Genomic DNA, 25,327 nt, shown 5'->3' with positions numbered 1-25,327 from the left:
CTAACTCTTCTTTGATCTAATGTTGTATCTGCCTTTTCTATGCTTACTCTGTTGTGTACTTCTGACTGCCTTAACATTTTGGTTTGCTTGTTCATCTGAAATTTCTAATGACTTGCCATATCTGTGTAATACTGTTAATGTATTATTTGTGTCATATAGTCAACTTTCCTCTGTGAAATTCAATACTCTGCAACTTGACGTCTGAATTAACACCCAAAATATGGTAGTCCCTTGATAGTGGTTGGACCCTTTGAGCAGCATCTATCTAATTTTTGATTTACTTTTTTTGTCTATCATTTGTAAACCTAAACATTTATTTCATGTGACATTGTCAGAACAATTAGGCTAGAATATAATACTTTATATTAAAGCTATGCATTTGTCTGTGGACGAGAATAGGCTGGCTCAACTCTTGTTTATTAGCACATATTAGTACAAATACCACCTTGGGTCTAGCCTGAAAAAAGGTTACTAGCCTAGTGGGACCAACTTGGTGAACAAAGGATAAATACATAAAAAATAGCAAGAAGCAATAACACAGTCTTTGGGTCCTTTCCCATAAAAATAACAGTATAGCAGTCCTTCAGCAAAGCTCTTTTAGAGTCTGTGTATTTGTTAGCTGGTAGTCAGCAGCGGTAAAAGTAAGACTGGAATAAGATGACCTTATGAAAGTCTAACTTTCATTCACTTCCACTACAGTGTATGTATCGTTCAGAGCAGAGGGGATTTGGAATTTCTTTCTTCTCTGTCTTTAGTTGACAGAGTTCAGCCTTTTCCCTAGTTGTTTATCTTTTCTGAATGCATTATATCTTTACCAACAAAACAACTCGGGAAAGGTGGAGGTTACAACAATTACTTTCTTCCACACCCTGTGAGTTTTCACTCCTTTCTCACATCTCGACACCATAATATTCATGAGGCAGAATGATATATAGCTTTATTTATCCGGCCCTCAGGTTTTACTTGTGATGACATTTTGGTAGGTGCTGTAAACAGATAGTGGGTGCAGATGTTAGGCAAATACCTTAGCAGATAAGGCCCTATGTTTCAGTCTCTGGTTGCATATTTCTTTCTGAACATTCCAGAAGCCTCAAATAAACCTTGACTGCCTTTTACTGAAGTAGGGCAAAAATCTTTTAAATGTCATGGTTTCATGTCCTCTGTTTTCAGTACTTTGGTTACATACTACTACAAGATATGACATGAAAACAGCTAGATAAATATGCATGAAGGAAGAACTAACAAATACTAGGAAGTCACAGCATGAAAGGCACTATGTACACAAGTATGTCCCAGTATCAAAGGCACTATGTACAAAAGGAAGTCACAGTAAGAAAGGCACTATGTACACAAGTAAGCCCCAGTATCAAAGGCACTATGTACACAAATAAGTCCCAATATCAAAGGCACTATGTACACAAGTAAGTCCCAGTATCAAAGGCACTATGTACAAAAGGAAGTCACAGTATGAAAGGCACTATGTACACAAGTAAGCCCCAGTATCAAAGGCACTATGTGCACAAATAAGTCCCAATATCAAAGGCACTATGTACACAAGTAAGTCCCAGTATCAAAGGCACTATGTACACAAATAAGTCCCAGTATCAAAGGCACTATGTACAAAAGGAAGTCACAGTATGAAAGGCACTATGTACACAAGGAAGTCAAAGTATCAAAGGCACTATGTACACAAATAAGTCCCAATATCAAAGGCACTATGTACACAAATAAGTCCCAATATCAAAGGCACTATGTACACAAGTAAGTCCCAGTATCAAAGGCACTATGTACAAAAGGAAGTCACAGTATGAAAGGCACTATGTACACAAGTAAGCCCCAGTATCAAAGGCACTATGTACACAAATAAGTCCCAATATCAAAGGCACTATGTACACAAGTAAGTCCCAGTATCAAAGGCACTATGTACACAAATAAGTCCCAGTATCAAAGGCACTATGTACAAAAGGAAGTCACAGTATGAAAGGCACTATGTACACAAGGAAGTCAAAGTATCAAAGGCACTATGTACACAACTAAGTCACAGTATCAAAGGCACTGTGTACACAAATAAGTCCCAATATCAAAGGCACTATGTACACAAGGAAGTCAAAGTATCAAAGGCACTATGTACACAACTAAGTCACAGTATCAAAGGCACTATGGACACAATACTGAGTGGCATCAACAATAAAAACAGAGATACCAATACGTTCTTACCCCCACTAGAGGTAGCAACATCCTTGAAGTGATCATTACTAACATGGGTGACTGTTGCTCTACACCAATAGTCAACTCCTCCCTGGTTAGATCCGACCACAAACTAATCACCTTCGAAATCCACATCCATCCCACCCCCACAAAAGTAACCACCATGAAAAACTTCTCCAAAGCTAACTTTGGACTCATAAAAACAGAGGTAGCTAACTTCACGGCACCCATGCAAATGGAGAATAGTTGCATGACTGCCAAATCATACACCAGTGCACTGTATGTATGTGTTTTCACTCCTTTCTCACATCTCGACACCATAATATTCATGACGCAGAATGATATATAGCTTTATTTATCCGGCCCTCAGGTTTTACTTGTGATGACATTTTGGTAGGTGCTGTAAACAGATAGTGGGTGCAGATGTTAGGCAAATACCTTAGCAGATAAGGCCCTATGTTTCAGTCTCTGGTTGCATATTTCTTTCTGAACATTCCAGAAGCCTCAAATAAACCTTAATTGACTACCTTTTACTGAAGTAGGGCCAAAAATCTTTTAAGTGTCATGGTTTCATGTCCTCTGTTTTCAGTACTTTGGTTACATACTACTACAAGATATGACATGAAAATAGCTAGATAAATATGCATGAAGGAAGAACTAACAAATACTAGGAAGTCACAGCATGAAAGGCACTATGTACACAAGTATGTCCCAGTATCAAAGGCACTATGTACAAAAGGAAGTCACAGTAAGAAAGGCACTATGTACACAAGTAAGCCCCAGTATCAAAGGCACTATGTACACAAATAAGTCCCAATATCAAAGGCACTATGTACACAAGTAAGTCCCAGTATCAAAGGCACTATGTGCACAAGTAAGTCCCAGTATCAAAGGCACTATGTACAAAAGGAAGTCACAGTATGAAAGGCACTATGTACACAAGTAAGTCCCAGTATCAAAGGCACTATGTACAAAAGGAAGTCACAGTATGAAAGGCACTATGTACACAAGTAAGCCCCAGTATCAAAGGCACTATGTACACAAATAAGTCCCAGTATCAAAAGCACTATGTACACAAGTAAGTCCCAGTATCAAAGGCACTATGTACACAAATAAGTCCCAGTATCAAAGGCACTATGTACAAAAGGAAGTTACAGTATGAAAGGCACTATGTACACAAGGAAGTCAAAGTATCAAAGGCACTATGTACACAACTAAGTCACAGTATCAAAGGCACTGTGTACACAAATAAGTCCCAATATCAAAGGCACTATGTACACAAGGAAGTCAAAGTATCAAAGGCACTATGTACACAACTAAGTCACAGTATCAAAGGCACTATGGACACAATACTGAGTGGCATCAACAATAAAAACAGAGATACCAATACGTTCTTACCCCCACTAGAGGTAGCAACATCCTTGAAGTGATCATTACTAACATGGGTGACCGTTGCTCTACACCAATAGTCAACTCCTCCCTGGTTAGATCCGACCACAAACTAATCACCTTCGAAATCCACATCCATCCCACCCCCACAAAGGTAACCACCATGAAAAACTTCTCCAAAGCTAACTTTGGACTCATAAAAACAGAGGTAGCTAACTTCACGGCACCCATGCAAATGGAGAATAGTTGCATGACTGCCAAATCATACACCAGTGCACTGTATGAACACAAACACAAATGCATGGATCTCGCCATACCCAATAGAACCAAGACGCTCTCCTCAAAAAAAAAGGAGGCCAATCTGGTGGTTCCCCTGCCATAAACAAACTCTACAACAGAAGGAGGAAACTGATGCAGAATAAGGTGAAGTCCCAAGACTGGAAAAACTCCTTTATCAGCTGCAACAAAAGGTTGAGATCCCTCATCAAACCCTCTAAAGCTAGCTGTGAACATAGAATTTCAGCAGAGAGTAAAGACAACCACAAGGCCTTCTATAGTTATGTAAAGAATCTCCACGGCAATACCCCAATTTGCTCTGAGCTACTGCACAATGGTACCTCCTATACCAAGCCAACAGATATTGCCAATATACTGGCTGACAGATTCAGTGCTAACTTTACCCCCCCCTAGGGACCAATCACAATACCAGAAGATTGCCAGGCACCCAGTATTACTGCTGCACAGGTTAAAACAGCACTGTCCAAGGCCAGGAATACAGCTTCTATGGGACCTGACAATATCCCTGGCTGTGTTCTACATGAACTACAGAGTGAACTGGCACCTCACCTGTGTGCCATGTTCAATCACAGCCTCACCCCGGGCTTTGTCCCTACCGAATGGCGCACTGCTACAGTCATCCCTCTCCAAAAAGGAGGAGTGACAACAGACCCCAGGAACTATCGCCCCATTAGCCTGAGTCTGATATGCAAAGCTATGGAGTGCATCATCATGAACCTAATAAACAAGGATATAGGGAATCTCCAAACTCTGGATCCTACACAGTTTGGTTTTGTGAAGGGTAGATCATGCCTGCTCAACTTGATCGACTTCTTTGAGTCAGTCACCAGAGCTGTGGATGAAGGTAAGGTGATTTGTACAGCCTACCTTGATCTGGCCAAGGCCTTTGATACCATTCCCACTCAGGAATAATAGAAAAACTCACTAAGCTAGGCATCAACCCCTATGTCACTAGCTGGGTTGCAAACTGGCTCACAGATAGAGCCCACAATGTGAAAGTACCTGGCTCCAAGTCAGACTGCCGACCAGTCACAAGTGGAGTCCCACAGGGTTCGGTCCTGGGTCCTGTCCTGTTTGGTATCTACTTCTCTGAAGTCCAGGCCAACATGAAGGGACTTTGGCTGACAAAGTTCACAAATGATTGCAAGTTGGGAGCTATTATTAACTCCCCAAGTGATGTTGACATCCTACAGAAAGGCCTCACTGAGACCAACATCTGGTGTCAGAACCATGACCTTACGCTCAATGCCAAAAAATGTGTCATCATCCCCCTTGGAAAAAAACTGGTTCCCTTGAATTACCACGTTGATGGTAATCCACTGAACACAGAAGGCATTATAAGAGATCTGGGAACACAGGTTGACAGCAACCTCTCTTTTGACCACCACATTGCCACTGTAGTCAAAAAGTCCTTCTATGTGGTACATCTCGTTACTAAGGGTTTTGCATCCAGGAAAAAACAGGTCATTGTCTCCCTCTACTCTTCCCTCATTAGGCTAGTCATCAGGTACAATGCCCCATTTGGCATGTACCTCACTAAAGACCTGCAACAACTGGAGAGGCCACAAAAGTACCTCACAAAGAGGATCCTAGGCCTTAAACACTTGTCCTATATGGACAGACTCAAAAAACTCCAACTATTCTCTTTCTCATATCGCCTACTTAGAGGTGATCTCTGCTTGACTTACAAAGCCATGTCTGACCCAGCTGTTTTAGAAATGCTACATCTAAAGAAATCCCAATCCCTCCACACCACACACTCCAGAAGACCTCAACCTCATTACCACAATCAACAGAACATGCTGGAGGGACAGGTTCATAACCCAGAGACTGCCCATGTTTTGGAATAGACTTCCCATACATGTCAAGCAGAGCACCTCACTGGCCCTCTTCAAGAAAAATCTTGATGAGTGGATGGGAAATAGAAAATTCACCCCGGGGATCACTCCAGTGGCTCTACTCAACAGAGGCACTGGGAACTAAGGTCAGGTGGCATGATGCCAGGGTAATCCTATGGGCTAGGCTTGTAAAGGCTCCAGGGCCATTAACCTAGTACACACCTATGAACAGTAATGTTTAGAGTAACAATTCGAAACAGTATCAGTAATACATAAATTTATTTTCCTTTTCAATCAAAATGGGCCTCTTTCTTGCAGTAAGTATGTTTCTTTGTGGATGAAAGCACGTCTTTATTTTTTTGTACTTCTGCGTAAGTATCTTCACTTTCTAACTGGTTGGTATATAATATGCTCCTTAGCACTGGCTATGTGGAGAAAAAATAACTCTAATTCTGTCTTGCCCAGTAATATTAGGTGTGACACAGTATCTGAATGTAAATATTTAGGTTTTCCACAGTACACTAATGCAGCACCCATCTATGCCTCTGTCAAAAGGATGAAGACCTGTAGTCTTAATGTCTTTCTTTACTGCCATTGTATGCTGTTAATTTATCTCTTGCAGTGCTTTCTTTACTGTGAGTCTATATTATAATAGCGAAAATCCCTTTAAGCGAACACAAAAACACCGACACGTATTGCGCGAACCGGGAATATGCCGAACGTACTAAACCGCAAAATACAAAAAGTCGAATCCCCATAGTCGGCCAACTCCACCTCCCACTACATACTGCCTACCCGAACAAAATAAATAAACCACATACATACACTAACCAAAACCCTACTTCTAACCCTAAAGTAAAGCACCAAAACCCTACGTCTAACCCTACACTAAACCTTACATACATTACTATCTATGCACTTACCTTAACCTGCACCCTAACCCTAAGGTCCGTAACTATCGCATACTTACCCTACAGCGATATACCAAAACAAAACAAATAATCCACACACATACATTTAACAAAACCCTAATGCTAACCCTACACTAAAGCTTACATACATTACCTATCTATGCACTTACCTTAACCTGCACCCTAACCTTAAGGTCCATAACTATCGCACACTTACCTTACGGAGCTGTACCGCAGACAGGCCAACCATGACACTTTGACTTTTTGGATTTCGCGGTTTAGTATATTTGACATAATCGTATTCCGCGCAATACGTGTTGGTGTTTTCGCGTTTGCTTAAAAGGATTTTTGGTATTATAATATAGACCCCTTTACTATCATTTGTGTCACTTATATCTTGTAGCCCTTACTATACCTCTGACTGCTCTGTTTTAAGAAAATACAAGCATTCTCACAAAACAGTTTTTATTCTTTTTTTTTTTTTGACCCCGGAAGCTTTTATGGTGAAGAGCTTCTTCTCGTGTAATCATTGTAGCAGCTTTATAGGAACAGATATTTTGAGTTTAATAAAATGAAATAGTACTCTGCCTAAATAGATTTTCTGACTAAATATATTTCTTAATTTTCTAATATTATTGCCATTTTTCACATTTTCTCAGTTTTCACATATTTGGCAAATATTCTTTTTAGGATTTCTTAAAATGCGTCTAGACATACAGAACTAATGCAGTTAGTTTAAATTTACTTAAAGAGAATCAGAGACAGCTTATTTGAGTCAGTGAAAAGGGTTTAAGTTAGTACAAGTTTAAAAAAGTCATACTATTAGCAAAGCAGCTTCAGAACCTGTGTGTACATCTTTTGTCTTACATTGCCTCACAGACCTACAGTTCAATGTAGCAATCAGTGATTATCAGACCTCACTCTGTGCAACCTGTGCCCAGCAATCATTCTGCAGCACTTTCCCTAATAGTGTACTGAATCTACCTGACTTTGTGAATGGGGCAGATACCCAACAGGCTAAATGTAAACACTGCAGTAAGCATACCCAGTCCTGCCCCTGCAAAAAGGAACAAATCAAATTCACTGTACTTTGTGAATGGGATTGAAGCTTCCTGGGGAAAGAGCACATTAGCCACCAAATTTGTTTCCCCTAAAGTGCTTCCATTGCAGTTAGTGTGTCTAGGGATCATCTGTAGGGACTCTGTCTGGCGGGTTGTTTCTGTCCAACATATTTTTTGCTAATTTCTTCAGTGGGACACAAAACATCATAAAATGTGCTGGGAACCTACTGATGTTTTCATGGCAAAATCACATTCTTCAGCTCAGCTGTGTGTTAAAATGTACTTTAGAGTAAATGTTTTGTTATTGGCATGTGCAATTGATATTGCAAAATGTCTGCTAACTGCATTCTGTATTTTTTCATATCATCACATGTGATGGTGTTTATATGTACAACAGAGAAGGGACTTTTTTGTGCATAATAAATTCATGATGTTCATGCATGAGGTTAAAAGATATATTTTACAAAGGTACTTTGCATTATTTATTATTCCAGCATTTGACTGGTGGGTCAGCCAATAGTGATAATGATTGCATTTATTTTCAACTGCCTATTCTGGATGTATTCCACATAACTGAAATATTGTAGTACTGAAACACACACACACACACACACACACACACACACACACACACAATATTAATACAGGAAGCTTGCACTCAGAGTGAATAAAGGTGTCTTATCCACTTCTGTCCATATTTAAACTTTTAGAAATGTTCAAATAATTTGAAGTGAAAACCGTTAAACAACATGTTAACAGTGAATTGCCATCAAGTTGTTTATATATGGTGATGAAAAATATATAGTGGTAGTCAGAAATTGAAATTATTTACCAATATAGTGGTACTCATAAATTGAAATTATTTACCACATAGTGCAGAATGCTGCTCTGCTGATTATATAATCTATAAAGCAATTTTCTTCTGTGAGCCATGCTAATTTTTCAACATGTTATGATTAAGCAGGTAGTCTTGAAAAACATTTCACAATTTAAATTGTCCTACACAGCTTCTGGCAGCATTCCATATTTTCATGTAGGGCCAAATTAATTGATATTGAAGAGATTGCTTTACAGATTCTAATCTGAGTAGCATTGTATACATTTTCTTACTAATGTAGCTTATATACACATCTTCATAAAAAGAAGGCTATAATAAGTATAACGGCCAAACAGAGATTCATTTAAACGGGATTCTTTCTTGTCCCTAAAAATAAATATATAGACTTTCGCTGAAAAAGGGCGCGATTTCAGTGATTCAGTAATGTGACACTCAGTTGTATTACTCATTTCCATTCTGTGGCCTGCCACTGACTGAATCACGATAAACCAGCCAGTGGCAGCATCAGATTTGTACATATTACTAGAAATTCAGTTAGTCATTGTTCATTGTGAGGGCAGTTAGAGAGATATGTCTTTCAGTGGTCAAAACAAAACTGTTCGACTTGTCATGCCATCACTAGCTTTACCTGTTGCATATGTGTTCTGTATACCCCATGACAAATGCATGACTGCTGGTCTCATCATATTATGTTCATAGAAACTGGATATCGTAGAATGCATTTCACTGTAAGAGTAATTTGGTGAGTTGTTTAAAACTGTAGTTATAACAGATCATACATTTCTTGCAGCAATGCGGAGGTGACATCAAGTGGTTAGATTGTGGAAAATCATTGTTCAGAGTATGTGCACATGTTGTGTCGACAGTATATTCACAAGTAAGTATAAACATTGTTTTACATAATCTGTTATATGTACCCAAAGTGCACCTTCTGTCATAGTAGACAATATTACATTTTCAGTTGTCACTTTACCTCCATGAAAATGAGTTTCCATAAATATTATTCTGCATTATCCTTCTAAGTGAACAATCATTTGGTAAATTTAATTTAATTCTGCTAATGGCTGTTTGGGTGTGTTTCTTTTAATGTTTAAATATTCTTTTTTCCTTTTCTCTATCTAAATAAAAAGTCCAAAAATGATAGATTCGATATTTGTAAATGGTTCTAGCCATTACTTTATTTATTGATTCTAGCAACTTAAGTACTGATTAATTGTGTTTTTCTTACTAAGCTTCTCCTACGTTTCAGTGGTACATTTCAGACTAAATATTTTCCCCTTCATTTACTTTGTGGAATTAATTAATTAATAAACAGGTCACAGTCTTAATACAAGTACCGTGGAGAAAGACAGTATGACAACCCTTTCTTCATAAGCTTTTCCAAGCTATGTTTTTCCTAAATTTTTCATATTCAGCATCTTAGTTTGATACATGTGTAACCAGAAATGTTCATTTTGTACCCATATTACCCTCACTTTACAAATTTCTCAGAATATTGTACCTTGCACATAATAAATATGCATTTCATTTCCAACTGTTGCCTCTTTTGCTCTTACAAACAAGATTGCTATTAAATGACTGTCCTAATTTTACAGAACTTATGCACAGATCTGTGGTGCATTCTTTGGTTTTAATAGTTATAGATTATCTTCTAGCCTGTTTGAGCAGTAAAGTTTTCAATGGCTGAGAAAACAATTTAAAGCTGAGTACATGGATTATGTCTGGATACATCCTTGATTTGAGGCATAACATGGGGAAAATATTTAGTCTGAAATGTACCACTGAAAAGTAGGAAAAGCTTAGTGAAAAAAGTACAGTTAATCAGTACTTAAGTAATTGTAATTCTGTAATTCTTCCATGTGGAGCTTTTCTCCCCGGGCCTCTTCTGAAAAAGGGCCTTTTTGGCTCAGTCAGACACCCCCGGTTAACAAATGTAAAATAAAACTAAATAAATAAATAAAGATTAGATGCCAAACATCTCACTATATGTCTACCATTTGCAAAATTTGCAGATAAATGATCATATGACACACATTTCTCTATTGGTTACATTAGAATATTGGTGCATGAATTATCAGTGTTGAATGTCATAAAAAGAGAAATCATGCATAATATAATATTAAGATATCATCTTTAAAAATACCACATAAATGCACAATGCAGTTAACTGCCTTTGGATTTGTTCTGTAACCTGCAGCTGCAAAGAAGAAATACATGGTTATTGTGATGGATATGTAATTGAGCCTCACAATGCCCCAGGTTTTGCACTCTTTTTCCATCTTCCAATGGAAAAAAAATGTCCACAGTGCTGTTTATGTGGTTTCCCTTTATATACACATTATATTTATTTAAAGTCTAAGCAATACTGCAGCATTGCACGTGACAACTCACAAAATGAGATAAAAGCCACAGTACTGCAAAATTATTGTTTTCCTTGAATAGAAAATTACTTAAATTCAGTTAAAAGCATTTTAGTATTCATGTTTTAATAACCAACCATTAAAATAATTTGACTTAGCATAAATTTTGCATAATGCAAGACAGATTCTGTTACATAGCTTCCATGGTATGCAGTCAGCAACAGTGGTGAATTGTCAACTCTTTTATGGATTTTAAGTAAAATAGAAATGTTCTATCTACAGATCACAATAGCTTTCTTCTCAGGATAACCTGACACTACTTGGTAGTATCTTAATGAGAAACATGTACAGTGAACCCTAGGCCTCTCTGTTTATTTTGCACGTTACTATCCCCTAACACTTTAGCTTCTGAAGGATAATGAAATGTCAATATTTTTAAGAAGCTGATGTAAGTAAGAAAGGTGGGGATGATATTGGTGAGCAACTGTATGAAATGAAATGGAAAAATTGAATTAGAGCTTCAGTTAAGATGAGGGCTTAATAAATGGTTTACTGATTATGTTAATGAAGGAATAATTAAGTTTTATTTGTCAGTAGTTCGACTTTATGAACCATTTGTGTATGTTACCATGATTCAGGTCTGTGTTTATCAGATGAGGTTCATAAAATATTTACATTTCTTTTGAATCCTACTTATTATTTTTATGGTTATACATATTTTGTTTTAAAGTATGTATTTATATTTCAATAGAATTTTTTCTTTTAATATATCTCAGCATACCTTTATCATTTATTGTAGCAGTTGGCAATATGCAGTATTTTAAATGTACACACAGAGTTTGCATTTTTAGTTTTATGGGGTTTGTGTGTGTGTGTGTGTGTGTGTGTGTGTGTGTGTGTGTGTGTGTGTGTGTGTGTGCGTATGTTTGAGTGTGTGTGTGTGTGTATTTCTCAGACCAATATAAAAATATAAAATGCCTATCTGCATTAAAAGAAAAACAAATAGTAACATAGTGAAATGTGAAGCACACATCTGGTGACTCAATAAATACTATTTATTTTCTTTTATTGTGCTTTATGAATGATAATATCCAGGTCATTTTCACAATCTTAATTTACAGAAATTGGCAATAAACATGTTTACAGATACAGCACTTCATAAGTGTTTGGAAGTATAGACAGGAAGCACATTATTCACTTGCATGAGAACTACAGTCCATTATAGCCAGATTTTCATTTTTCCTGCCAGTAGAATAACTACATAACAGTGCAGTAACCTGTCCTTATGTTGGGAATGTGTGCCTGTACAGTTGTCAAAGCTGTCAGTCCGAACGAGCAGTCATTACTGAAAGGGAAGTAAATAATGATTAATGACAATGCATGAGGATGACAAAGTTTAATTCTGTCTCCGTACAAGTACAAATTGGTTGTTTACAGAACTGAGAGGAGCAATGCCATTCAGATCTAACCATGGGACCGCAATTTAACTGGTATATTCTGTGGCTGACATAGACACTGACTGGTTTAACATATTTCCTAAAGAAATATTGTGTGTTTGTACAAGGGGTAATTAATCAGTCCAAAATGGGTGCTTCACTTGCTCATAATCATCATCTTTACAATGCAACATTAGTTGGAGGTAACACAGCAGCATCAGACTAAATACAACGCATAATATTACTGGTTCCAGTGACCAATGCAGAGTGCTTCAGTGACAGTACAAGTACACAGTAGTACTTGCTATCAGAAATTGCCTTGAAAATGACTCATTAGGCATTTCTAAGTGATTATTTTTTTCCACAAAAGTTACAATTGCCCCACCACGTCTGATAGTGTTCTAGCTTTTATTGCTCCCCCCTATAGTCAGCTTCTCTCCATGGTAACACAAGTTCCAAATGTACAGCTCTGCAAACCTCCAAACTTACACTAAGCATTTATTTGCCAAAGGAAAACTTTTCACTACATTCAGTGTCCTTTTATTTACTTGCGTATACAAAAAAACACATTGTTATTGGATTAAGACAAAGGCTTTAATCCAAGCATTCACCTATGCAAAAGAAAGAAAGAACATATCAGCTCTACATATATTAAAATTGGTGCACTTCTACACCACATCCCCACCTTAGCAATTCAAGAATACAACATATTAACTAAAATATGTTTTTATCCAGCCTTTCTTCCCTTTTCACATTGTAGTGCCTACATTTCCTAAAACTAAAAAAGAAGAAAAAAGGCACTTGCTTATTTTAGTATCTTTATCACATACAGAAAATGCTTTACTATGTAACATACAAATGTTATCATGAAATGTTTTATACAGATACTGCTAAGAACAAAAATGGTTTGATTAGAGTTACTTTTCTTTTTTTTTCCTCTCCTTCCCTTCAGTGTCCCTCCAAACAGTAATGATATAAAGTTTGATATAAAGTCTGTGTTTCAGTCCTTCACAAGTTTAACAAAGCCAGCAGAAGTCCAATCTTTCTAGTTTTTCTTGTAAAGACATATTTCACAAATTGTATAGTCACACACGTAGTCACTCATTTCATTGTCATTGGTCTTCATCCTGTTCATCTACATCACCCATCCCTAAACTCCAGTTCACATCCAAGGTACTCCCAAATATCTAGTCATCTCCTGTGCATTTTTCTGTCTCTCAGATATTTTCCTTTTGAACATTGAAAAAGGTTTCACTGAAAAAGTATCTGTGAGCTTTATTATTAGAAGAATAAAAAGCAGACTCCCCCTCTTTTGTGGCTCACTTTTTATTGAACAAACCTTTGTATTGCCTCCTTAGCCTGTTCTACATCAAAAAATTACTTTGATCCTCCAGAAAAAAATGCTCTAAAGACACCTGGGTACAACAGCTTGAATCTCTCACCTGCCTCTCAACATTCTTTGATTGCTAAGATAAATCTGCTTCTTTTTTGCTAGGTATACAGTGAATAATCATTTTCCACAAACACTCTACTGTCTCCAATGTTTAATATTTTGTCCTTTTTGCCCTTGTTTTGTGTGGCTCAATTCTTTCTACTGGTATGTTTGTATCTTTAATAATATAGGTCTTCCCTGCTTTCTCATGGCCAGGTTGGAAGTTACACACAATGTGCCCTTTCAATTACTAAATCCTGCTTGGAATACCAGTCCACTTGTTTATTTGTGCTTTCATAAAATTAATGCAGTATCCCTTCCACTTTCTCTGATAAGCAAAAAGTCTCAAGTTTTTCCTGCATGCTCTGTCCTCTATCTCTACCATTTTTTGAAACAGCTCTTTTTGAGGAATCATATGCTCACACAGCCTTGTCTATATTTTGACCTTTGATTTTTGCATTTTTGTCAGTTCATTTGAATAGTTGTTTAAATCATATCCCATTTGTTCAGCCTTTTGCAATTTGAGTTAATATACTCCTTCAATGCTGTGGTTATTTTAAGCCACTCAGAGAACACTTGATTTATTTTTTTCCTCTAGATTACTGGAAGTCATGTCTTTCACCAAAGCTGGAACATGAAATCCTTTTTGCTGAGCAGCTACAGGGTCTTCCCAGTCAGATTTTTCTTTTCACCTTTTCTAGCTGATTTTCTTTCAGGCTGTCCAAGTTTCTTCTTTGCTGGCATCCAGGCAGTGTACTTTGCCAGTTATTGAATTTACTGAAACTTATAGAGTTTCTGTCCCTTATCTCTCAGATTCTTTTTTTTTTCTCATACTGGGAGAGCTGAAATCAAGCTGTTGGCCAGTGTGCAACCATCTTGGAAGTCCTAGTCTGACTGTGTTATCAGTATCTAGCACCACACATTGAAAGCCACTCTTTTAATTATTTATTTGTTTCTTTCTTTGGTGGTTTGTTTGCATATTTATTTATTTTGGTTTTCTAGCCTTAAATGATAATCGGGTGCTATTAGGCCCATTAATTCTCCCTATGGTTAAGAGTATAGCAGTATATTTGCTGCCTTAAAGGGTAATACCCAAGTGTTGACAGTGTAGCCATCATGTTTCCTGAATACTGAGCTTTTCTGATCATGCATCTAGATTCTCCCTGCCATAGCTGTGACTTCTGCATTGTGCTTACACTTTAGTGCTAAGGTGTATTTCCTTGCATACACCCTTCATTTTCATAGTGCTACATACCGCTTTGTCAAGTGTGTTCAACTTGGTCCTCTTAGTTCATAGGTAGGTACTAGGCTATCTGCCCGAAGGCATTTATAAGCTTAGCCAGAATGTGTTGGCTTTCGCCGCCCCCTTAGATTAGTTCCCTGTGCCTCTGTCCAGCAGAGCCACTGAAGTAATCTCCGGGGTAAACTTTCTGTTTCTCATCCACTCATCAAGGTTTCTTTTGAAGAGTGTTAGCGAGGAGCTCTGCCTAATGTAGATCGTAATCTTGTTCCAAAGCATGGGAAGTCTCTGGGACAGGACTCTATCCCTCCAGCACGTCCTATTTATTGTTGTGGTGAGGTTTAGATCCTTAGAGCATGTGGCTCGAGGGGATAAGGTTTTCTTTAGGTGGAGCATGTCTATCAATTCTGGGTTGGACATGGCCTTGTATGTCAGGCAGAGATCACCTCTGAGTAGGCGGTATTCAACCGAGTACAGCTGGAGTTTCTTCATTCAAGCTGCATAGGGCATCTATTTGAGGTCAGTGATCCTCTTGGTGAGGTACTTCTGTGGTCATTCCAGCCGTTGCAGGTGTCTTGTAAGGTACATCCCAAATGGGGCATTGTACTCTATGATGGGTCTGATGAGTGATGAGTAGAGGGGCACAATGACCTCTTTTGATCTGGATGTGATTAGGTAGGCCACGTAGAAGGATTTTCTAACCACTTTGGCAATGTGATTATCAAAGGTGAGATTACTATCTATGTGGGGCCCTAGATCCCTTATTATGTCTTCTGTATTTAGGGGACTACCACTTATGTGGTAGTTTGTGGGTACTTTGTTTTTTCCAAAGGGGATGACTATGCACTTTTTAGCATTTAGCTTGAGGCCATGATTTTGACACCAGGTATCCATCTCAGTGAGAACCTTTTGGAGGATGTCTGTGTCAGCCGGAGAGTCAATTATAGCCCCTAGTTTGCAGTTGTCTGCAAACCTGGTCAGCCATAGTCCTCCTGTGCTTGCCTGTACCTCTGAGAAGTATATGCCGAATAGGAGGGGTCCAAGGATAAGCTCTGGGGAACGCCACTTGTAACAGGTTTAGAGTCGGACCTGGCTCCCACAACTCTCACCATGTGGGTTCTGTCCATGAGTCAGTTGGCAACCCATCTTGTGATGTAGGGGTTTATGTTCTGGCTGGTGAGCTTGTCTATAATACCAGAATGGGGAATGGTGTCGAAGGCCTTAGCGAGGTCTAGGTAGGCTGTGTGTACCACCTTTCCCACATCTATAGCTTTGGTAACTGTCTCAAAGAAGTCCACCAGGTTTAGGAGACATGATCTGCCCTTAATAAAGCCAAACTGGGTAGGGTCCAGTGTTTGGAGGTTCCCAATGTCTCTGTTAATGAGTTCCATGATGATGCACTCCATAGCCTCACAGACCAAGCTAGTCAGGCTTATAGGGCAATAGTTCCCAGGGTCTGTTGTGGCTCCACCTTTGTGGAGCAGAATAACTGTTGCTGTTCACCACTCTATGGGTACATAGCCTGTGGAGAGGCTGAATTTGAACAAGGTGTTTAGGTGAGGAGTTAGTTCGTCTTTGAGCTCATGTAGGACGCAGCCTGGGACACTGTCCAGTCCCATTGATGCTGTGTTTTTGGCTTTGGAGAGGGCTGTTTTAACCTGAGTGTCTGTGATTTCAGGGACTCTACATTCTTCTGGTATGGTTATGGGCCCTTTTGGGGGTGAGGGGGTGAAGTTTGCGCTGAACCTGTCTGCAAGGATGTTGGCGATATCGGTCAATTCAGTGTATTTTGTGCCATTCTTCACTAACTCTGAGCAGATCTGAGCATTGCCACTTAGATTCTTGACATAGCTAAAGAATGCCTTGTGGTTATCTTTGGAGTCCTTGGCAATTTTTCTTTCAAAGCTCACCTTGGATGATTTTATGAGGGATTGTAGTTTCTTGCTGATACTGATCAGGGATGTCCTCCCTTCTTGAGAATTTACTCTTTTCTGTATTAGTTTCCTCCTTCTATTGTATAGCTTGTTTATGGCAGGAGTCCACCAGACTGGTTTCCTTTTCTTGGAGGAGTGAGTCTTCGTTTTGCTTGGGATGGCACAATCCATGCATTCTTCTAGGTGCTCGTAGAATGCATTAGTAAAGGATTTTGCAGCTTGGACTGCATTATCCTTCAGCATTGGGGCTTTGAAACTTTCCACCTCGGTCTTAAGTAATGTGAAGTTTGCTTTTGAAAAGTTTTTCACAGTGCTTTCCTTGTCCGGGGCTGGGGGCAGAATGTGGATATCCAAAGTGATTTGTTTATGGTCAGATCTAACCAACGAGGGGTTGACTTCTGGTGTGGAACACTGGTCGCCCATGTTGGTGATGACCAGGTCCAATATGTTGTCACCTCTGGTGGGAGTGTTGAGCAGTTGAACCAGGGCATTTGAGTTTATAAATTCTAGGAAATGTTGGGCAAGGGAGTTAGTACTTGAGTAGTTCTCCCAGTTAATGTTTGGGTAATTGAAATCACCCAATATTAGGGTGTTTGGTAGGACCTTTATATTTACCAGTGTTTCCAGAAATGCAGACTGGGGTCCTGGGACATGGTGGGTGATCTGTATCAAGCTACAATTTGAATTCCAGTTTTGCCTGTTGTTAGTTGCACGTGAATGATCTCTGAAGCATTGTGCCTGGAGGTGTGGGTATCCTTGATGAATATGGATAGGACCCCACCTTTTGTATTTCGGTTTGGGTTCTGTGGCCAAAATGTATGGTACGAGTTGTAGTCTGGTAGTGCTGGAGTGCTGTCTGGAGCCTTAAACCAGGTTTCTGTTACTGCACATATATTGAGTTTCTCCATACTGAGGAGTGCCTCGAGGGCATGTATTTTGAGGTTTAGACTTCTGGCATTGAGTAGCATTACCCTCAGTTTTTTGTTACTTGTGGTATTTACAGTGGTGGGTTTGTCTTTTGAGCCTTGCCTAAAAAAAGGCACTATGGGGGTGGCAAGAGCCTTGGCCAGTATTTGAAAGCCTAAGGGTGACAGGTGCAAGCCGTCTCTAGCGAAGCAGCATGGCTTGTCGAGCATGTCATCCCAGGCGGACAGACACTGGATCCCCTTTGAATGACACCAGAAATGTAGCCAATTGTTGAAATCGAGAATTTCTTCTTTATACTGTGGTATCATTCTTGGTGAGGGCAGGATGCTACTCAGGGTCAGGGTCATACTGGCCTGGGCTATGTGATCAGAGAGCTCTTCCATGTCTCTTTTTATGTAGTCCATGGAGGTATGGCTCAGGTCATTCACACCAACATGGACAATGACATAGTCATATTCGTACTTTTTCTGGAGTGACCTGATTGCTTGTGTTATGTGGCAGATCCTGGAACCCGGCAGGCAGCTAACAGTAACCTTCTCCTTATTCAGCCTAGTAAGTGGGATGTCAGTTTTCCTGATTATAGAGTCACCTATTACTAGTATGTTGGGTATGTTATTTTGTGTTAAGGGCTGTGATTGTATGGCACACTGGTTTTGTGAAGTATGTGTTTCATGGTTTGTGTTGGGGGGGTAGAGGTTGCTTAGATGTTTGCTTTGGAGGTCTCTGCTGGTTTTGCAGATTTTTATTTAGAGCCTCCAAGTATGTTTTCATGTATTTATGTGTGTTTTTTGCCTGTGCTGGTTTAATGGGTCCTTGTGAGACAGGTGGTGTGATGCAAGTATTTCCTTTCTCCTCTTGACTGTCTGATCCAGTCTTGGGTTGAGAGAGCCTAGCCTCCAGTTAGGCTGCATAATTGCATCTCTTGCATGTATTAATGTTTGGTGGTAGGAGGAGAGGGTTGTCTGTGTACATGAGGCAATTGTAACATTGCCTCAAAATGCCCAGATTCACCAGTTGGACTGGAGAGTACACCTGAAACTGCCCTTTGGACATGCCTGGATTGGTACTGTGAACTGTTTTACTGGATGGTTGGTAAGGTCAAATAGAGAGCCTTGTCCTTCTGTACAGTACAGGAGGGTCTAGTGCTAGGGTTTATAAGTGCTTGCTATAACTTTTGAGGAAGTGCCGGGCTGAGAAATAAATGGCTTGAGTGCTTAAGTTGAAAGTTTGTCTAGTTCCAAGGGAAAAATTGAAGAGGAGACTTTGTGGATTTGGGAATAGTTTTACCCCAGCGCGCAAAACTGGGCAAATGCGGTATTTATAGCAGGGAAATGAAAGAGATAGAAATTAGCCCAAATGGCCAATAAACTACTAATTTCAAGGCTGAAACCACTCCTCCAGGGACAGATAGGCTCCTCAAAGCTCCCCTCTCTCACAGGTGAACAGAGAAACTTCCTTCTATCCAAGTAAGGTATGGACAAACACAGAGATTTGTAACACAGCCCTGAATTCAGCACTAACCTGAAAACTGGACTATACTAGCTTAGAAAGGTGGGAAACAAGTATATATTTTTTTTCAGAAAATAAAGCAGATACAATCAAAAAACCACTTTAAATGCACAGAAAAGGATACTTATTGTTATATATCGCAGATCAGAGTTGTAGTCAATGCCCCTAGTAATAAAGTAGGAAGAAACACAAATACAGTAAAAGCAGATGAATAAAGTGCAATATATATATATATATATATATATATATATATAAAATAGAAAACGAACAAACTGATTTAAACAAGTTACCCAATTAACCAGAAAAGAAGCTCAAAACTGAGCCCTGTTCCAGCACTCTTCAATCAGACAAGTTCTAACTGCACACTCCTGCTACTAGGGTGCAGGGGAACCTTCTCCAAAAAAAGATAGCCTGGATCAGTGCTCAAGTTATACAAATAAAGCTAGATTCAGCAGACCTGAATATGGTCTATGCTACAGCAACAAGGTACACCATTTTCAAAAAGAAACAGTTCAAATAAGCAGGGACAATAAGCCTGTGACCAGAAATTCCCAGCTCAGAAGGGCAGAATCCAGCCTCTCCTCCCACAAGAGTGCAGATCACAAACCCTCTTAATGTACAATAACTGGCCTGAAGCCCAAGTGCTTAAACCAGAACTAATACACTTTTAGAATAGCAGACACTGGACCTTCAATCAGCAACTCCCAGCATAGAAGGATGTAATCTACCTGTCCTGCCACAACAGTGCAGACCACAAACCTTCTTAATGTAAAACAGCCTGTATGAAGCCCAAGTGCTTAAACCAAAAGACTTAGAATAACAGTAACAATTTAATCAGTCTACTACCAAGCAGTAATAAATGCAGCAGAATAAATAAAATTGAGTTAAGAAAAGCAAAATAAAGTAGGAGGAAGCACAAATACAGTAAAAGCAGATGAATAAAGTGCATTTTTTTAAGTGCAAGGAGAGAGGAAGTAAGAACTGAAGTGGGTTGGCCTTCTCAAATCTTCTCTCTGTATTAAGTAGAGTGAACACTAGATTCAGAATATGATCTCACTGTACTCAGTTAAGTGAGCAAATGAAATGGACCCAGGACAGGAGGAGTGTTCTAATACAGACTTATAGGAGGGGCGGGCAATTCCAGAGCCACAAACACTAATACCAACACAAGAACAGGAAGGATGGGTGGGGAACTATCTGCAGAGAGATACACAGCACATTATTCAATGAAACACACAATTAGGAAACAGAAAAAATGAAAATACAGTACTTTTAAAACTGCAAGTTTGTACTTAACAGAAGACTAAAATACAGTACTGCAAGTTTCACTTAACTTCAGCATCTAATGCAGATGTTTGTAGCCAAACAAGTCTCTCAGAAGTTGAGCATAAAAATCAACTGGTCAGGTTTCAAGAGAAGGATCCCCTAACCTGTTACACATTGTTTCAATATCTGCTGAAAAAGTAAGGGGGAGTTATGTTTATTAGGAATGCTACACAGTAAATACCACAAACTTGTTTTAGGCTGTTTGGTAAGCTTTGTTCTGACTCTTGGGTAGTACAACTGACTCTGTCTGTGTCATGCTGTTACTGCTATATGTTTAGATATCTAATCATTCTACACTGAACTTGTAGAATTAGAGAATAAAGCTGTATTCTGAATGTTTCTTGGATAATGACAATTTTTTTAATCAAAATGTTGAATTCAGAGGCAGCCTTTACACACCATACAAAGGGCAGTATGGACAGTGTCAGGAACAGAATCATGTTTCATGTTCTGCCAGAAAATGTTTCTTTGTGCTGTAATGTCTTGGACTGAGCTACTATTGCTTTGGAAGCGATTGAAGGAGTGCTGACCATGAAAGTGTCCTTACATCTACTGGAGGAGATCTCTGACTAACATTAATGCCGCTCTACTTGGCAACTTTAACTTTAACTGTAATCATCAGCTGAAAAAACTCTTCCATTAGTTATAGATATGTTCAGTTTTTTTTTCCTAGATTTCAGTAATGCCAGCAAACTGAATAAATTGTTAACCTTCCAACTAGCGAATGTGTCTTCACCAGTGTAGCCCATACCTGTATCCCACCTTACATATTCAGGTCCCTAGTTAATTTTGACTATAGATTCATATTTTTCTGCTTTAAAACTAATGGTATCCCTCCTACAAGACCTACAATCTTTAGGGTTTTTTCCCAAGAAAACCTGTCAGTGTTCTTCTGTGATGGAGAATAATTCAGTAGTAACCCCAGTCTTGTTGATCTCACTTCCACATTTGCCAATTTCACCACCAAATTTTACATTAACCTTAACAGTTGTATTGAGGTCATCCCTGTTTGCTGCAAATACAGTGGGAAATTTAAGACTGCATCCTTAAGGTGGGGCTCTCACATTTAAAAAAAACTTGGTAATGAAAAATACCACTTGTAATAAGGTTCTATCTCTATGCTGCTAAAAATACCTTAAACTGATTAGCCAAAGTCAGCAGTGTACCATTATAAAGTGAAAATCTGAATACAAGTCTAGGATTACTGATTTTTGTAAAGACACCAATAAAATCTTCTTTGGCTGTGTTAGAAACTTGGAAGTAATACCCAACAATGCTCAAAACCTACTGATAAGAATACAATAATTCTCTGATACAGTCATCTTCAAGTATCCTAACAGTTTAATTTAGTTACAGCTTCAAACCAGTTATACACTATTTGTTCCCTATTCCACAATCATCTCTTCTCTCCAAAATCACCCTTTGGCAAGTCCTGTCAGCCTTGTCTAAAAACAAGAACATTACATTCATGGATTCTGATTACATAATGGCTGTATCTTTGTTAGTACTAAATGCCGCCTATTTGAACCTCAGCCTAATATTTGTAATTTTTGCCTCCCTACAGGATATTCCCCGAATGCCTAGAGAATATTCACAATGATATCATTACATAAGGGAAGCCTTCCCTCTGATCCAGGCAGCTAAAGACCTGTTGTCCTCACAAGTGCTTTATTTTATGGGTGGCTTGCATCTGATTTAGTTAATTTAAACATATACAGTATTCTGGCCCTAGGATGTAGTCAATTTGGCTTGCCAAAGGCAGATCATGTCTCCTACATCTAGTTAACTTAATTAAAAACATCACAGCAGTCTTAGACAATGGCTATTCCATGCAGAGCACCTATTTTGAGCTGGCCAAAGCCTTCAAGAAAGGCACACATGCTAGCATTATTGGTAATCTGACAGTTCTCAGTATAAACCTTTATATCATCCATTGAATTTCCAGTTGGTTATCAGGAAGAATGTATACAGAAAAGTACACGGTGCCCCCTTTTAATGTAAAAATGTCAGCGTGGTCTCCTGCAATGTTCAGTCTGCAGTCCTCTCATTTTCAGCATTTACTTTTCTGACATCCAGCCCTAGCTTCAAGGACTAGGGCTAATTTAAGTTTGTTGATGATTGTAGAATGGGAACAATTGTCCGTTCTCCTGTGGATATTTAGATACTCCAGCAGGGGCTGATTGTACCAACTCCTGGTATGCTAACTATACTAACTATAGTCTCAAACTAAATGATAAGAAATGCAGTATGTTTCTATTTCAGAATGGAAATTCCCCAGGTCATACCATTTCATTGCACCCCTCTCCAAACTGACACAGTTATCAGAGACTTGAACAGCTGCATTGATGACACAATGTCATTTGACTATCACTCTCCACCATAGTGTACAAAATCATTCTGCTTAGCCCAACTGATCTCCAAAGCATTTCCTATAAATCAAAAGACCTACTTAAACTTTGTGAATCCAATGTCACCTTAAATACCAACACCAAGGACCTTAGTAAACATCATCAGATAAATAGGAGTCAGTGGCAGAACAGACTTCAAACACAAAACATTCTTCCTAACAAGCATCCTCTTCATGTCAAATTGGTACTGTAACCACTTTCAAAATCAGGCTTGATGATTGGATGGGTCTTCTTAAATTCACCCAGAGGATAACCAGTGCAGCCTTCTTGGAAAAAGCAATGAGCACAATTGAGTACTAGCAAACACAAGAGGAGGGTACACTGACTTATTTGCTATGGTCCTTTTTGATATTCTTGACTACATTCCTAGTATTTACCTATGAACTTATGAACCAAAGAACAACTGATTAACTACAGATATCCTCTAAACAGCACCTTCACAAAAGTCTATTTTTAATGGGGGTGTCCACCATCACCCTATATCATAGCCCTTATACTTTAAAATTCCACAGTCATCCAAGCATGAGGAAAACAGAAAAAGATTACAAGTGTGATATAGTCACTACATAAGTTGCAGTCTTGCTGTTGCATATAAACAATGAGAATGACAGTCAACAGAATGTAACAGTTGGGAAAATGAGTCAAGTTACTGACAGTAGATTACTTATGCCTGGATCACATGTAAGCCCAGTGCATAGAAACGTGAATAGCGCCCTCTGCATAGTATTGTGGGGATAACAAAGATTGATTTTTAGCTTTTTTCATCATCAATGTAGTTTAATAACTAGATTAAACCAAGCAATAAATTTCATACAAACAGACATTTCTAGTGAGATAACCATGTACTTACATTTTTACATTCACAGCTAATATATAAAACATATAATCTCATTGTAGTCCATGAAGTGTGGTGATTATGCTCTGATGTTTGTGAAAAAGACAAACCACTTAAGCAAATCCATAGTGTGAGACCCGATCTTAAGAATGGTTAAGCACCCCAACGTAGGCTGCTAAGATTAGGTATCATGCTAAGAAGTAAAACTTGCCAGTATTTACCAGCAAATGACAGCAGAGGAATTAAAAGCTTTCTTTCTGTCTATGGTATGTGCCAGTAATTTGTCCCTGACCTTCCTTAACATAAGACATGTTACACTGTCTTTCTGATAATGTTTGCTAAGTGCTTTATGGCTTTGAAAGCCAGTAAAACATGTACCACTTTTTTCTGTAACTAGTAGTACATGGAGCAGATAAAGCTCTATGCACTACAAAAAATTATGATTGGATTGCCACTCATAACCCTCCATTATGTGTTCTCAACATGGATGCTGAGAGTCACCTCTCGAATTGATTTCATGGCATCCATGTCTTGAACACATAAAATCATGGTTATAATTGAAGACCCAATAATAATGCTTTGTGTATTTTTAAAATAAGAATATGACAATGCACCATAGTAACAGTGTGTTCCTTGTTAGCTACCAATGTGAAGTTAAACACAGGGATTTAGTCAGTAGATAAGGTCCACTCAGTAAACCTACTGATGTATGAAAACATTGGAGGGCTATCTAGAATATTGCTTGTATAATCATTCCCCTTGTAAAAATGCCAATAAACTAAGACACTAAATGAATATACATACAGACAGACAGACAGAGATAAGCAGATGGATGGATGGATGATCATTCACTGTTTTTATCAATGGCTAGATTCTGTAGTCAGCAATTTTTTTCCAAACACCTTTACTGAATTATAATTTGTGACATAGAAATTTGCATTCATATGAAAGTAATCATGCTATAAGTAATACAACAAACATTTTACTTCACATATATTGCTGTATATCATATAACCTAAGTAACATTACATAAATTATTCAATTCCTGCCTTTTTTTAAGCAAGAAACATATTTATTAAACCATCACTTACTGCATAAGAAGTTATACATTTGTACAAATTAAAACAAACCACACCAACACAATCCTACTCACAATCATTTTACATCACAAACCATACTGGCACACTCCCAGTTGCAAACATTATACATAATTTATAATCTACCAAATCTTTTTCAGTCAAACATTACATAGCTCACTTAAGTCCTGCCACCTTTTAAACCTCATTCCTCCCTTGTATGTAGTCAGCAATTTCTTGGTGCTACCTAAGACATATGTGGGCCAGATGAATGGTGAACATAGCAAGTACTAAAAAAAAAC

General features: G+C 38.5%; 1 protein-coding gene across 7 annotated transcripts in view; it reads left to right on the top strand.

Annotated features, from left to right (window-relative positions):
• The window catches only part of DOCK10 (dedicator of cytokinesis 10), a 2,344,342-nt gene that overhangs the window by 1,395,046 nt on the left and 923,969 nt on the right, over window positions 1–25,327 (top strand). For all 7 annotated transcript variants that reach the window (XM_044070265.1, XM_044070268.1, XM_044070269.1 and 4 more), the window contains exon 22: window positions 9,333–9,419. In XM_044070265.1, coding sequence (XP_043926200.1) covers window positions 9,333–9,419 — 87 coding nt within the window. The remainder of the gene's footprint in view (window positions 1–9,332; window positions 9,420–25,327) is intronic.

The sequence above is a fragment of the Protopterus annectens genome, chromosome 4.part1 (genome assembly GCF_019279795.1).
Source record: "Protopterus annectens isolate FY-2018-M chromosome 4.part1, PAN1.0, whole genome shotgun sequence".
Classification (NCBI taxonomy): domain Eukaryota; kingdom Metazoa; phylum Chordata; order Ceratodontiformes; family Protopteridae; genus Protopterus; species Protopterus annectens.
The sequence above is the reverse complement of the archived record's forward strand: the minus strand, read 5'-3'. Positions and strand labels throughout refer to the sequence as shown.